Source organism: Gracilinanus agilis, chromosome 1 (assembly GCF_016433145.1).
Source record: "Gracilinanus agilis isolate LMUSP501 chromosome 1, AgileGrace, whole genome shotgun sequence".
Lineage (NCBI taxonomy): Eukaryota > Metazoa > Chordata > Mammalia > Didelphimorphia > Didelphidae > Gracilinanus > Gracilinanus agilis.
Genome location: NC_058130.1, coordinates 594,961,962 through 594,979,219, shown reverse-complemented (window position 1 = coordinate 594,979,219; position 17,258 = coordinate 594,961,962). Strand labels below are relative to the sequence as shown.

The 17,258-nt window shown below is 34.9% G+C and overlaps 1 protein-coding gene across 1 annotated transcript in view; it reads left to right on the top strand.

Moving 5' to 3' along the window:
* CDKAL1 (CDK5 regulatory subunit associated protein 1 like 1) overlaps nucleotides 1-17,258 on the top strand; it is a 725,348-nt gene that overhangs the window by 442,830 nt on the left and 265,260 nt on the right. Inside the window, exon 11 of the mRNA XM_044667435.1 lies at nucleotides 16,090-16,235. Coding sequence (XP_044523370.1) covers nucleotides 16,090-16,235 — 146 coding nt within the window. The remainder of the gene's footprint in view (nucleotides 1-16,089; nucleotides 16,236-17,258) is intronic.

Sequence of the window (17,258 nt, the reverse complement as noted above, 5' to 3'; positions counted from 1 at the left end):
TTTTCTTTCTAATTACTTTCTCTTTCTTGTAATAGAACATTCTTTTATTACAAATAAGTATAGCCAAGTAAAAATAAAACATTGTCCATACCCTAAAATTTTCATATCTATTTTTCATACTCTTATCAATAGCTGGGGAAGCATATTTTATTTACCATCAAGTTTTTTCACCCTATCTACTAAGTAGATCTCCATATTCTTTCATAGCTATTTCTATAAATATCTTCTCTCCACCACTAGTTGGTAAGGTAAGATCCTCCTCTCATTTTTGGCTTTGACAGTGGCCATTATGTGGTAGGCATCGAGTAAGTATTTATTGAATAAATATGTGTAGAATGTTTAGAAAATGAGTCCTCTTAGCTAAATGAAATACTTTCTCTCTTTTAGCCTAAGCATCACTTGTCTTAGTAGCCAGAAATCTTTGAGCAAGAGAGCATAAGGAAGAGATTTGGGTTGATCTGTGGGTCATAAAGACAGAAAACAGCCAGTGCCAATAACTAACAACAATAGCCCTTTCCCTCCCACTGAAGTTTACTGTGGTCAGTTGAAGAATATTTTATGGCTAATACATGTCAGAACTGACCATTTACACTGCTATTCTTGAGCCATGAGCCAGGCTAGGGAGGCTCTTTGTGACAACTTGTAGCTTGGAGGAGTACAGTTACCTCTGATACTTTCTCTGTGTGCCTGAAACTAGATTTTCTTGTGTCCTGGACTGTAATATGAACTTTAAAAAGGCCCCAACACCAAAAGGAAGTCCAAGGAGGATATTAGCAATAGATGTACCCTTGACCACATGTTCTGAATATTTCAGAGTCCATAACAACAGAGTATGGTGTGTAAAAAGAGGTATTTAGAACCAAACCTGTATTTTATGACTGAGTCAACACCTATAAGATATTCACATTGCATACAATGCTAAGTACCAGGTACACAAAAAAGCAAAAATGATCCTTGCCTTAAAAGAGCTTTTATTCTAGTTGGAAAAACAAAACAAAACCATAAACATATAATTGTGTAGATGACACATAGAAAACAGGTACAAGGTAATCTGGGCTGAAGAAGCAGCTGGGGAAAATGGCTTCTTAGTTGTTGAACTTGAATCTTGAAGTATATCAGGAATCTAAGAGGTGGTGGAAAGGTGAACCAGTTAGAAGACAAAGAAACCAGAAATGCAGAATATTATGCAAGGAGTAATCAGTGGGCCAGGATAGCTGGAGAATATGGAGGAAGTCAAGTGTGAAAATACTTGAAAGATAGGGAGGGGCCTGTTTGTAAAGAGTTTTAACTGTCAAAGAAAAGATTTTATATTTGGTCCTCGAGGTAAGAAGATTGACATGGTTAGATCTGCTATTTAGGAAAATCACTTTGGTGTTATATGGAGAGTACATTGACAATAGGAGAGATGAGTCATGGAGACTAAAGAGCATACAATTCCATGAGAGAAATTTCATTTGTGTAGGGGAAAGCAATGAACAAAAATGATATTGGTAAACACATTTTGGAAATGAAACTATGCTACAAAGTATTTCGAAGACTTGAGAATCTCAGTCTTATAGTTTCTCATACCTGCATTTTAAGTCTTTACTTACCCACAGTTGCTACCTTATTTTGTTAGAGAATTATTCTAGTGTATGAGTTCTGAACAGTTTTTAAAATTTTGATAATTATATTTTAATGTAATTAATTGGTTTCCTTTATAATCCTATATATTTTATTTTATATATGTAAAAAATTATTCTGAGAGGTTCATTGTCTTCACCAGACTGACAAAGCAGATCTATGACAAGTTTTAGAGATAAAATAATATTAATAGCATATTTGTAGTGCTTTAAGGTTTGCAAAATTTTATTAATTTTATACATATGCATGTATATATGTATATATATATATACATAATATTTCGCTTTATACTCATGAGAATTCTGAAATAGAGATATCTCCATTTTACTTTTGAGGGAACTGAGATTAACATTAAATAAATTTCCCAGAGTCACACTGCTACATGTCTGAGACAGGATTAAAACATAGATCCTCTTGATTATAAGTCCAGTGTTATATCCACTTTGCCACCCAGCTATTTTGTAATATGTCAGGAAGAACATGAATTGATTTGATTACTTACTTTACTAAAATTAAACCACTACTCCATAAAATAGTGCTTCTAATTATTGACACTTAATAACAGCAACATAGCACCGTACATTACCAAAATGCTTTTCCCTGGAAACACTCCACATGCTTCCATTAAAATCTTTTCCTGGGTATAAAGAAGCCCATTTAAAGTAGGGAGAGGCAAAGGTCATTATGCTTATTTGCTTGTGACCACTTCACTTACTCCAACCTCACATTTATCCCCCTTCCTTTCTGTTACCCCTTCTCTCCTATGTCCCTGTTGGTTAAGATAGATTTCTATTCTCAATTGAGTATGTATATATATTCTTACCATTTTGAACCATTTCACAGGAGAGTGAGATTTAATAGTTACTCCCATTCCTCCACATTTTCACCCGTGCACATTTTTTATGTGAGATAATTTCATCTCTCTTCTCCCTTTTCCCAGTGCATCCTTCTTCTTGCCTATCCATTTTTTTGGAGATCATCCTAACATATTTAGGGGTAAATTAAAGTTCTCCTAACTGCCCTAGCAATAATAAAGTTCTTTGGAGTTACATATGTCATTTTCCTATAGGGGAATGTAAACCATTTAACCTTATTGAGCCCCTTATGATTTCTCTTTCATGTTTACCTTTTTATGATTTTCTCAAGTCTTTAATTTGAAAGTCAAGTTTTCTATTCAGTTCTGGTATTTGTATCAGAAATGCTTGGAAAACCTCTACTTCATTAAAAAACTTAAAAAAAAAAACCTGAAGAATTATACTCAGCTTCCCTGTGTAGACTATTTTTGATTATAATCTTAGTTCCTTCACCTTCTAGAATATCATATTCCAAGCTCTTTATTCCTTTAATGTAATAGCTTAAATCATGTGTGAGCCTGACGGTGGCTCCAAGGTATTTGAATGTTTCCTTTCTGGCTGCTTGAAGTATTTCTTCTTTGCCCTGGAAACTGTAAAATTAAGTATTAAATTCCTGGGAGTTTTCCTTTTCAGATCTATTTGGGGAGGTAATTGGTTGATTCTTTCAATTTCATTTAACCCTCTTGATGTAAGATAACTTAGAGAATCCTAGAGAATCAACTAAAAAGCTAGTGGAAATAATCAACAACTTTAGCAAAGTTGCAGGATACAAAATAAACTCACGTAAAACATCAGTATTTCTATATAGTTCCAACACATCCCAGCAGCAAGAGTTAAAAAGGGAAATTCCATTTAAAATTACCCTAGACAATATAAAATACTTAGGAATCTATCTGCCAAGACAAAAATAGGAATTATATGAACACAACTTCAAAACACTTTCCACACAATTAAAACTAGATCTAAAAAATTGGAAAAATATTAATTGCTCATGGGTAGGATGAGCTAACATAATAAAAAATGATAATCCTACCCAAATTAATTTACTTATTCAGTGCCATATCTATCAAACTACCAAGAAACTTTTTTAATAAGTTGGAAAATACTATATCAAAGTTCATTTGAAAGAAAAAAAGATCAAGAATATCAAGGGAAATAATGGAAAAAAAAATGTGAAGGAGGAGGGGCCTGGCAGTACCAGATCTTAAATTCTACTATAAAGCAGCAGTCATCAAAACAATATGGTACTGGTTAAGAGACAGAAGGGATGATCAGTGGAATAGACTTGGGGCAAATAACTTCAGCAAGAAAGTGTACGATAAACCCAAGGAGCACAGCTTTTGGGTCAAAAATCCACTATTTGACAAAAACTGCTAGGAAAATTAGAAAACAGTATGGGAGAGATTAGGTTTAGATCAACATCTCACACCCTACACCAAGATATACTCAGAATGGGTGAATGACTTGAATATAAAAAAGGAAACTGTAAGTAAATTAGGTGAACATAGATTAGTTTACCTGTCAGATCTATGGGAAAGAAAAGATTTTAAGACCAACGAAGAGTTAGAAAATATTACAAAACATAAAATAAATAATATCGATTACATTAAATTAAAAGCTTTTGTACAAACAAAACTAATACAATCAAAATTAGAAGGGAAGTAACAGGGTGCAGCTGGGTGACTGGGTGGATTGAGAGTCAGACCTAGAGATTGGAGAACCTAGGTTCAAATCTGGTCTCAGACACTTCCTAGCTTTGTGACCCTGGACAAGTCACTTGACCCCCATTGCCTTGCCCTTACCACTATTCTGCCTCGGAACTAATACCTACTATTGATTCTAAGATGGAAGGTAAGGGCTTAAAAAAAAATAAATGAAGGAAATAACAAATTGGGGAAAAGTCTTTATAACAAAAACCTCTGACAAAGGTTTAATTACTCAAATTTATAAGTAGCTAAATCAGTTGAACAGAAAAGCAAGCCATTCCCCAATTGATTAATGGGCAAGGGACATGAATAGGCAATTTTCAGATAAAGAAATAAAAACTATCAATAAGCACATGAAAAAAGTGTTCTAAATCTCTCACAGTTAGAGAAATGCAAATCAAAACAATTCTGAGGTACCACCTCACACTTAAAAGATTGGCCAATCTGACAGTAAAGGAAAAAAAATAATTGTTGAAGGGGAAGCAGAAAAATTGGGACATTATTATACTGTTGATGGAATTCTGAATTCATCTAACCATTCTAGAAGGAAATTTGGATTATGCCCAAAGGGTTTTGAAAGACTGCCTTTTGATCCAGCCATATCACTGCTGTGTTTGTGCCCCAAAGTGATAATAAGGGAAAATATGTGTACAAATAACTTTTAAACCAAATTTTGGGACACAATCCATATTCACAAGTTTATGATTGCTAATAGTTGATAGTTGAATTTTTAAAGTTTCTTCAAAAGTAGTAATATATTTGAGCTCTCTCTCCCATCTAGAAGTACTGAGATACCATGTCAGATAAAGCACTACACCTTGACCTAGGAAGGTGAGATTCAACCTCAGTAGCTTATTAACTCTGAGATCCTGGATAAGTCACTTAACTCCTATCTATCTCTATTTTATCATTTACAAAATGGATATACCTACCTAATAAAAGTTTGTTCCCATTTTTTCTAACTTCCCTTATACTATGGCTACACTCTTGAGCTTATTAATGTCTGACATATATCTTTTATCATGTTAGTTTATTGCTACATTGTGCACTACTGCCAAACCTGTTGAATGACAAGGTTGTATATGATATGAAGTCCAAAGTAACCATATACATTTATGTATATGGTATGCTATAGTTGTTAGTCAAAGGAAAAATCTCCAGATTTATGTTGCCAAGCTTTGTGATTTGTATCTTTAACTAATTTATAAAGCAAATTTTAATTTATTATGTTATCCTTTTTATAGCAGTTAAGAGATGCTTCAGAGAAAAATACGGAACTGCCCCTTATAGCACTTGGTTCATTAGTTTGATTATAATGTCTTTAAAAGAAATTAGAATGAATTATCATTCTTGTTATGCTTGGACCTCTCAAATATGCTATTCAGGCAATGAGGCAGAATCTCAGAGTTATTATCCAGAAACACAGCCAGGGATCTATATCAGAATAGACTTATTTTTTTTAAAAACTCCTCCCCACCACAGACACCCGTAATAGGTACTGCTAGTGGATACAAGATATTTCAAGATGGTTTACCCAGACACAATATACTACTGTCTTAGAGACAATTGGTACAGGAATGAAAAAGCACAGTCCCATAGACATTCCAGAAATTTCCTGGAAGTGCAGCCAAATACTTCCCAAGCTTTAGAGGCAGACCTGTTTTCTCTCTACAGACTTAAACTACCTAGAGGCAAAAAGATGGTGCCAATTTATATATCTCCTGGCATTCAGGAGCCCCTCCTTTCTCTTCCTTTACAATCATGATTACTGCCATCCATGCACTTCACAGAAATGGTGGTGCTCAGTGGCTCCAAAGGTGACTGTGGACATGACTGGTAGTAGTGGAGTTTCCCCTAATTATAGCGCTAATTAACGTGTAGGACAGTATACAGCTTCTCTGGGAAGCTCCAACAAAACAGCTTTGTTTTTATTGGAGCCCAGCAACATTTGTGTCTATGATCCACTTACATATGGCCATTTGATGTAGTGGACAAAGAACTGACACGAAATGTGAAGACCAGCCTAGGTTCTACACCTACCTCACACATCTCTATTGTGTGACCCTGGACAGTTCACTCAGCGCAGTGCAGGGTTCATAGTAGGTGTTTAACAGATGTGTATTAACTGACTCTTAAGTTTCCTGATTGCTAAGATTTTAATTATTTCCTTTTTATCCAAAATATAAGATTTGTATGTATGCATTTGCTTGTGGTCTCTCTCACTAGACTGTGAGTTCTTTGAAAACAGAAACTGCCTTTACCTCTTTTTGTATTTTCAGCAGTTGGCGTGATATCTGGCATATACTAGGCACTCCATGATTTGTTTATTGACTGAATGAACAAAATGATAAGTTGAACTAGTTAGTCACTAAGGTCTCTTCTAATCTATAGGTACAATCCTATAACCTAGGATAAAGGTTCAGTTCTGCCATTTATGCGTTATATCGTGAGCAAGTCACTTTATTTCCCAGGTGATTTATTTCCCCATTTGTGAAATAAATAAAGTAATACTTGCCTTTACCTACCTGTCAGTGTGATTGTGAGGAGAGTCCTCTGTAAAGTATAATTTCTCACATAAATGAGATATTTTAGATTTTGTTGTTGAATTATATATCCAACTATTCATTTCCCCTTCAAACCCCCCACCCCCAATTGGGGGTTTTCATTGCAAAGATAGTGGAGTGGTTTGCCAGTTCCTTCTCTAGCTCATTTTATAGAAGAGGAAATTGAGGCAGACAGGGCTAAGTGACTTGCCTAGGCTCACACTTTATCTTTTTGTTACTTTGTAACTAACTTGTTACCCTATTATTAGGTTTACCATCACAGTTGCTTTGTGTGAGGCAAAATCAGTCCCTATAGATTAAAAACATTATATCTCTTCACATTTTTCCTAGCCAGTCTAACTATATTAATTTTCTTTCCTGTTGAATTAGTGACAAACATTGGCTGTCCACTCTACCTTCAAAAGATATAGTGCAAATATGGGTGATAACACAATGAATTTGGGTAGAAAGTTATACTTGAGAATGGAGTAAGTTTTTTGTTATATTAAAACCAAGTAAAATAATTAATATAAAGCACTTCATTAACCTTGAAATGCCATATAAATATTAACTATTATCATTACCTCTCATGGAAATACTTTCACAGAATTTGATGTAACTGAACAAATGAAAATACTAGTCGGGGCGGACAGAAAACAAACCCAGCAGACTGAAAGCACATACGTATATATGTGTGTAAAACCATAAATAAAATAATGATTACCTTTCTAAAATAACTAAAATCCTATAAAGTCGGAATCAGTGTCATATGTTTTAAATCTATTTTCTAGTTCGTAAACTTGACATTAACAAATTTTATAATATTGAGTTCCATCCATAACAAAGCACATAGGCATTGATAATGGACAGCATAATTGTCTAGGAATTATCCAAATGTTTAGTTTATCTAGAAGGTTTAAATTTTCTCCTCATTTTAGATGTTTTTATAAATACTGCTGTGACATGACCATGAAATTGACTAATTCTCTTCTTCTCTTCAAGTGGTCCATCTTTGAAAATTAATAATACTATAATGGAATATCCAAAAAGATCAGTCACTGAAAAAAAACAAGGAGGTGTTGAGAGGTACAATGGAGATAATTCACATGTGGCAAATCCTTGTACAACCCTTGTGAATCAGCTGGCTTTAATGCCCATTTTCTTTCCTTGTATTAGCATAGTTCAATAAATATTGATTCCATGATTGATTATATTATTCAGAGAAGATTCAATCTGTAAAAGGTGTTTGGGATCTATTCTTAACTTGTTCACAAAAAAAAAAGTGTTTTTTTTTTCACGCCAAAATTGAGATATCTTTGTATTTAAGTACTAGTGAATTGTGATTTATAGTGTTTACCTGAAATATCATTATTATCTAAATTCTAATGAAAAAGGGCAATGATTAAAATTTAGGGGCTTTTTTTTCTTGAGGCAATCTTAAAAACAAAACCAAAAAAACCTAAAGTCTTTTTGTATCTTGAGTATCTCTGACATTTCACATTTATATGTTACTTCATATGATAAGGCTTCAGATGATGCTAGTTTTTTTCCCCTTCATTTTTTGGGGTTTTTTGCTAAGTCCAGATAAAATTTTAGAAATTTATAAACATTTGCTGTTTCTATTAGTATATGAGGGATATGAGCTTTTAAGTTTAGAATTCTCCAGGTATTTCTTAAAGACATTAGTAATACTCAACAGTTCTTAGTCTAACCATTTTGGAAAACAGCTTGGAACTATGCCCAAAGGGCTATTAAACTGCATACCTTTTTACTAACAAAACCACTTTTAGATCTGTATCCCAAAGAGATCAAAGAAAAGGAGAAAGGATCTATTTGTACAACAATACCTATAGCAGCTCTTTTTTGGTGGTAAAGAATTGGAAATTTAGGGGATGCTCAATCAGAGACTGGCTAAACAACTTGTTTATAATTGTGATGGAATGCTTTTTGGATATAATAAATCAGGAGTAGAATGTCCTAAAAAAATCCAAAAAACTGTGTAAGTCCTATTTGAACAGATGCAAAATAAAGTGAGTAGGCCCATAATAGCAATATTGTAATAAGGAACAACTATGAAAGACTTAGCCTCTCTGATTATGACAATGTTACAAAATAATTCCAATGAATCTATGATGAAAAATACTGTCAACTCACAGAGAGGGAATTGATAAACTCTGAGTGCAGATCAAAGCACATTTTTTCACTTATTAAAATGATTTTTTCTTTTTCAGCATAGTGAATATGGAAATATGTTTTGCATGACTTCACATGTATAACTTATATATTAATTACTCTCTCTAGGATTGGGGGAGGGGTAAAGAGATAGAATTTCGAACTCAAAATGTTAAAAAATGAGGTATTAAAACAGTTTTTAAAAAATATAATTGAGTTCCAGCTTAAGATGGCTGCAGAGTAGAAGCAGGGCAACTTTCTCTCCTCACCAACCAATATAGTATACCTCCAAAGGACAAAAATCCAAATCCAGATGAAAGAAGGGACCCCACAATAGGGCACAGTATCAAAGGTATGTGGGATTTGGGCATTTCTAAGCTATAAAGGGGGGAAATAGCTCCCATCAAAACGTGAATGGATCAAACCTCCCCCTTCCCACCCACAGTTCCAGCATCAGAGGCTGCGCTCCAGAGTTAAAGCAAACATGGGCACAAAATCTAGCTCCTTGGCAGATAACTGGCACCACTAGGAACTTACCTCTGAGAGCAGTAAGACCTGAGACCCCAGGAGGCTCGAGAGCTCAGACCTTGGGTACGGAAGTGGGACTGAGAGAGGCAGAGGCAGCATACTTGGACTCGGGAAAACGTCAGGTGGAGGAGCAAGCATGGCCCAATTTCCAGGCTCTGGGCAGCCAGGTAGGACCACAAGGGCTTGACCCTGAAAACAGCTAGACCAGAGAAGCCAGGAGACTCACAAAGTAGCCTCAGGCAAAAACTGCCCTCTAACTCCATACAAAGAGAATCAGATTGCCTTACTCAGACTTCTGGCTGAGAAAGCATAATGATGCCAAGCAAGGCCCAAGAAATAAACAAGAAGACCAAGAAAAAAACTTGATAACTTCTGTACAGGAAAAAAAAAACAGAAAACAGAGGATAAATAATTAAAGACCTCCAAACCTTCCCCCCAAAATGAAAATAGGCCATAAGATCTCGAGGAGTTCAAATCTGAGATCATGAGAAAGATGGAAAAGATCTGGCAAGAAAAAAAACAGTTTAAAAGGCAGAATTTTGCAATTGGAAAGTGAGGCTCAGAAATCAAATGAACTGATAAGCATATTGAAGACCAGAAATAAACAGCTGGAAGCCTTGAAGAGCCAGATAGACCAGATTGAAAAGGAAAACCAAAAGATTATAGCCGAAAACCAGTCTTTAAAAGCTAGAATTGGGCAAGTAGAAGCCAATGATCTCACAAGATAGTAAAAATTAATAAAGCAAAGTCAAGACTGAAAAAATAGAAGGAAACATGAAATATCTCAATGAGAAGATAATAGATCAATAGGTCTAGAAGAGACAACTTGAGAGTTATTGGTCTTCCAGAAAAATCATAGAGAAAAGGAAACCTAGATATCATATTACAAGAAATTATCCAACAAAACTTCCCCAATGTACTCGAATAAGAGGGCAAAATATACATTGAAAGGATCCATAGATCACCCTCTACACTAAATCTTCAGATGTGTAAGGGGGAAAACGGGTTTTGGTCGAATACATTAGAAGGTGATCTACAATTATCAATTTTCAATTATGACAGTATCAAAAATAACAATTATCAATCCTCAATTAAGAATAATCTCAAATTAAAAATTGACTTTATGGAAGTTTATTTACAATTAAGAAAAAGTAGAAGAAATAAGGAATAAGAATCTTAACACTGTAGGTAAATTAATCCTCTAATTAATCCAAGTAGATCTAATTAACCCTTAGCTGAGAGTCAGAAGGCTAGAAGCCAATGCTTCATTCATAGAGTCTCTATTAAAGAGAAGTTACTTAAGAGAAGTTCAGGAAGATTCAGTCTTTAAACTCACCATGTGGAATTCAAAAGAAGATATTGAATGCAGTTTCACCAAGGTATCAGTGTTCCAGCCAAGAACTTAGAAAGCTAGAAGACTACGAAGAGCTCCTTTACCAGCAGCCCGCTTCACCAGAAGACTCTCTCCAGCAGAAGACCTTCTCCTTTTAAAGGGGTTACTTATGCATTACTTCCTGTAACTTCCTCATAGTTTGTGTGTCCAATCGCAATAGACTCTTCATAGGACTGCCTAGGGGGCAGTCAGTTGATTCTGATTCGTCACCCACTGTAGCACATGTGGGGTACGAGCCTCCCAAAATTGGAAGTGCTCTCACCTTTGGTGATTAAATCTAAAGATGGGCAGTGTAGATTTAATCTAATTATCACAGAAGACAACCTCCAGGAATGTAATAGCCAAATTCAAAAGCTTCCAAGTTAAGGAGAAAATATTACAAGAAGCCAGAAAGAGACAATTCAGATATCAAGGAACACCAATCAGGATTACACAGGATCTGGCAGCCTCCACAATACAAAACCTCAAGGTTTGGAACATGATATTCAGAAAGGCAAGAGAATTGGGTCTGCAACCAAGGATCACCTACCCATCAAATCTGACTATATACTTCCAGGGGAAAGTATGGGCATTCAACAAGATAGAAGATTTCCAAGTATTTGCACAGAAAAGACCAGGACTAAATGGAAAGTTTGATATCCAACCACAAAAACCAAGAGAAACACAAAAAGTTAAATAAGAAAGAGAGGGGAAAGAAAGAAAAATTTACCTTTAAATTGCCTTCTTCAGGGGCTTCAATAAGATCAAATTATTGGTATTTCTATATGGAGAAACAGTATGTATAATTCTAAAGAATTATACTCACTATTATACTAATTAGAATAATTAGTAGTAAGGAGAGGTTGGAGTACTAAATGGTCTAAGATGATGGGGGTGGGAGTGTTTGGGAGGAATAGAAGATGGCACCAAGAGTAACTTGAAGGAATAAGAAAAAATACGATAATCTATACCACACAAAGTGAGCATGGGGAGGGCAGGGGAGGGGAGGAATACTATATAAAGAGAGGAAGAGAGCATTAAAAGGAAATACTTAAACCTTACTCTCAGTGGAATTAATCCTGAGAGGGAAGAGTAGCTAGATTCATTGGGATATCAAATTCTATCAAACCCTATGGATCAAGTCAGAAGGGATAAACCAAGGGGGGTAGTGGTGTGGGAAGTTCTTAAAGGGAGGGGAAGAGAGGGGGAAGGGAATTCATCAGGCCTTAAAAAATAATAAGAGAAGTGAGGGGGTGGAAAGTGTAGTAAACCAAAGGAGGGGACAAGGGGGATTGATTTAAAACAAACCACTGGTTTAAAAGGAAATAGCGTAAGAAGAAGAGTTAGAAGTAGGAGAGGATACCAAAATGTTAGGGAATACAGAGTCGAAAATTATAGCCCTGAATGTGAATGGGATGAACTCACTTATAAAACAGAAGCAAATAGCAGAGTGAATTAGAAAACAAAATCCTATTATATGTTGTCCACAAGAAATACACACATGAGGGAGGTGGACATACACAGAGTTAAGGTCAATGGCTGGAGTGAAGTCTTTTGGGCTTCAACTGAGAAAAAGAAGGCAGGAGTGGCAATTATGATTTCTGATAAATAGATCTGATTAAAAGAGATAGGGAAGGTAATTACATCCTCATGAAAGGCAATATAGGTAATGAGGAAATAACATTACTCATCATGTATGCTCCAAATGGTATAGCATCTAAATTTCTAAAGGAGAAACTGGCAGAGCTCAAAGAGGAAATAGATAGTAAAATCATACTAGTGGGAGATCTAAATGTTCTTCTACATATCTAGATAAATCAAACCAAAAAATAAGTAAAAAAGAGATGAGAGGTGTGAATGAAATCCTAGAAAAATTATAGTTAATAGATATGTGGAGAAAAATAAATAGGGACAAAAAGGAATACACCTTCTTTTCAGCTGCACATGGTACACTCACAAAGACTGACCATGTACTAGGGCATAGAAATATGGCAAACAAATGCAAAAAAAACAGAAATAATAAATGTAACCTTTTTAGATCATTATGCAATAAAAATAATAAACAGTAAGGGCACATGGACAGGCAAACCAAAAACTAATTGGAAATTAGATAATATGATTCTCCAAAATCAGATAGTTAAAGAAGAAATCATAGAAAAAATAATTTCATTGAAGAGAATGACAATGAGGAGACATCCTACCAAACTCTGTTGATTCAGGGGAAAATTTATATCCTGGAGTGCATATAATGACAAACTAGAGAGGGCAAAGTTCAATGAAATGGGCATGCAAAAAAAAAAAAAACTAGGAAGGGAACAAATTAAAAATCCCCAGTTAAAAACTAAATTAGAGATTATAAAAATGAAAGAAGAAATCTTTCCACCCAATTAAAACTAGATTTAATCAAATAGAAAAAACATTAATTGCTCATGGGTAGGACAAGGTAACATAATAAAAATGACCATCCTACCCAAATTAATTTGCCTATTTATTGCTATACCCATCAAGCTACCAAAAAACTTTTTTTACTGAATTAGAAAAAAAAAACTATAACAAAGTTCATTTGGAAGAACAAAAGTCCAAGAATATCAAAGGAAATAATGAAAAAAAATTATGAATGAAGGGTGCCTAGCAGTACCAGATCTTAAACTATATTATAAAGCAGTAGTTATCAAAACAATATGGTACTGGCAAAGAGACAGAAAGGAGAATCAGTGGAATAGACTAGGGGTAAGTGACCTCAGCAAGACAGTTTTCGATAAACCCAAAGAATCCAGTTTTGGGGTCAAAAACCCGCTATTTTACAAAAACTGCTGGGAAAATTGAAAAACAATATGGGAGAGATTGGGCTTAGATCAACATCTCACACCCTACACCAAGATAAACTCAGAATGGGTGAATGACCTGAATATAAAGAAGGAAAGTATAGGTAAATTGGGTGAGCACAGAATTGTATACTTGTCAGATCTATGGGAAGGGAAAGATGTTAAAACCAAGCAAGAGTTAGAAAAAAAAATCACAAAATGTAAAATAAATAATTTTGACTACATTAAAGTAAAACGTTTTTGTACAGACAAAACCAATGCTACCAAAATTAGAAGGGAAGCAACAAATTGGGAACAAATCTTCATATCAAAAAACTCAGACAAAGGTCTAATTCCTCAAATATACAAGGAGCTAAATCAATTATACAAAAAAATCAAGCCATCCCCCAATGGATAAATGGACAAGGGACAGGAATAGGCAATTTTCAGATAAATAAATAAAAACCATCAATAAGCACATGAGAAAGTGTTCTAAATCTCTAATAATTAGAGAAATGCAAATCAAAACAACTCTTAGATATCACTTCACACCCAACAGATTGGCTAAAATGACAATAGGAAAGAGTAATGAATGTTGGAGGGGATGTGGCAAAATTGGGACATTAATGCATATCTAGTGGAGTTGTGAACTGATCCAACCATTCTGCATAGCAATTTGGAACTAAAGCTCAAAGGGCTTTAAAAACCTATCTGCCTTTTGATTAAGCCATAGCACTGCTTGGATTATACCCCAAAGAGATAATAAGGAAAAAGACTTGTACAAAAATATTTATAGCTGCACTCTTTGTGGTGGCAAAAAAATTAGAAAATGAGAGAATGTCCTTCGATTGGGGAATGGCTGAACAAATTGTGGTATCTGTTGGTGATGGAATACTATTGTGAACTGGAATGACCTTCAGGAATTGATGCAGAGTGAAAGGAGCAGATCCAGGAGAACATTGTACACAGAGATTGATACACTATGGTACAATCAAGCCTAACGGACTTCTCTACTAGCAGCAATGAGCAGTCCCAGAGCAAGGCTGAGGGACTTATGAGAAAGAAAACTAGACACATTCAGAGGATGAACTGTGGGAGGAGAAACACAGAAGAAAAACAACTGCTTGAACACATGGTTTGTTGGGGATATTATTGGGGATGTAGACACTAAAGGATAACCCTAGTCCAACTATCAATAATATGGAATTAGGTCTTGATCAATGATACATGTAAAACCCAGTGGAATTGTATGTTGGCTAAGGGGGATTAGGGGGACTTGGGGGAGAGGGAAAGAACATGAATTATGTAACTAGGGGAAAATATTCAAAATAAAAATTTTAAAAAATAGAAAAATATATTTGGTTTATGACAGTAAAGGAAAATGATGTGACAACATTGGGACATTGATATATTTATTGTTGGTGGAGTTGTGAACTGATCATATCATTCTGGAGAACCATTTGGAACTATGCACCTACTTGTACAAAAATATTTATAGCAATTCTTTTAATAGTGGCAAAGAAATGGAAATCGAGAGAATGACCATCATTTGGAGAATAGCTTAAATACATTATAATATATGATGGCGATGGAATCTTATTGTGCTATAAGAAATGGTAAACAGAATAATTTCAGAAAAAATTGGAAAGACCTACATGAACTGATGAGGAGTAAAATAAGAACTAGGAGAACACTGTAAACTGTAACAGCAATATTATACTGTGATCAACTGTGAAAGACTTCGCCACTTTGAGCAATATAGTGATACAGGAGAGTTCTGAAGGACTTGTGTCAAACAATGCTATCCACCTTCAGAAAAAGAACTCTAGGAGTTGGAATGCCGATGACAGCAAACTATTTTTTTCACTTTATGTTTTTATTTTGGGGGTTTGTTTTATATGAATATTCTCTTATAACAGTGACCAATGTGAATATGTGTTTTGAGTGATTATACTTGTCTAAAACAGATCAAATGGCTTACCACCTCCAGTATGGAGTAGGGAGGGGAGTATGGTAGATAATTTGGATCTTAAAATTTTGGGAAATAGGAAAATTGTTATTACATATATTGGGAAAATAAAATATCCTTTTAAAATGTGATTAGGAAATATTTGAGGAAAAAAATAAAATCATATTTTATATATACCCAACAGTTATAAAATATAGGTATCTGAAAGTAAAATGGGATAGTATACAAAGTTGTGGCTTTACTTTTCATTAGATTTTCAATCCAAGTCCTTGGCCAGGTTGCAGGTTATGCAGAGGATTCTTGTCCAGCTACCAGCTATACTAGAAGGCCAGTGAGGTTTCTTGTGACTAAGTGATTATTTGATTCTATAAAAAATACTCTGAAGTAGCAGAAACTTTATAAAAACTTTTAAGCACTCTCTTTGAGAATGTGTGTGTTTTGTAAACATTTGTGGGATTATTTTTGGTGTATATGTTCCTTAATTTTTTTTAAATTTATGTCTTCTTCCAAATTTTTAGGAAATGGCAAAAATCCTTAATCATCCAAGAGTCTATGCTTTTCTGCATATACCAGTACAATCTGCCTCTGATAGTGTGCTGATGGAAATGAAAAGAGAATATTGTGTGGCAGACTTCAAACGAGTAGTAGATTTTCTGAAAGAAAAGTAAGTACTTGTGAAAATAATAATTGCATATTTTAGTTAAGAATGTATGACAAGAATGCACTTAAAAGAATAATTAAAGGAAGAAGAGAAAATGTGAGAATTTTTTGAAACTTTCACACCCCTGTATTTTCTAAGAAATAAGCCCTTAATATGGTTTCCCTTCTTTCTTTCTTTTGTTCTGATTAAAATTCTTTGGAGACTATATATTAATTTATAATTATTTATTGGTAAAGTGAGAGTGAGAGAAAATAACATGATCACCTGACTGTTCCTAATGAATCTGATTTTCCCACACTCCCCCTGTCAACCAAACATCATTCTGTTTGTCAGAGTCTCTAGCCCCCAAAAGACCGAGTACCTCTTCTGTCCCCTTTTTTTATAAGTCCAGTAATGTAACTCCTTCTTCATCTCCCTGATTAGACAGAAAACCTCAGTCTGGGTCAGAGCCTGGTCTTCTAGATGCCAGGAGTCACGCAAGATTTGAGTCCAGCCTTTGCCAGGAGCCAGGGAGCCACGAGACCCCTGGCATCCTCCTACAGCACTCATGGGTTCCTAGGCAAAGGGTGTGACTAATACTGTTCAAAATGGGTTTTCAGAGGAAATAATGGGGTATCATTTAATTCACCCAATCCTCCCTCTTATTCTTTGGGAGATTAACATGCTAGTCTCCCCATTGAATCATCTAATATATGATACCTATACATTTCAGGATTGTCTCATCAGGCTGTAAAGGGGCCCAAGGATATTATATATTTCATGGAGGGTCAAACAACATTTTGAGTGTTTCTTAACATATTGAAAAGATTGATAGGCACATTAACATGGAGCCATTGGGAGCATTCTCCTTTTTGGTACAAGTGTTTTAGAATCAGGATAAAATAATGGCATATGAGTAGGACAAAATTGGATGGAACAGTTCAGTTCATTATATCCAAAGGCTCACTCAGAGTCTCATGATATAGTGTTTGATTTCTGGGGACATCATCTATTGCTGTTATCTTGTTTTAGTCCATCTGGAATCAT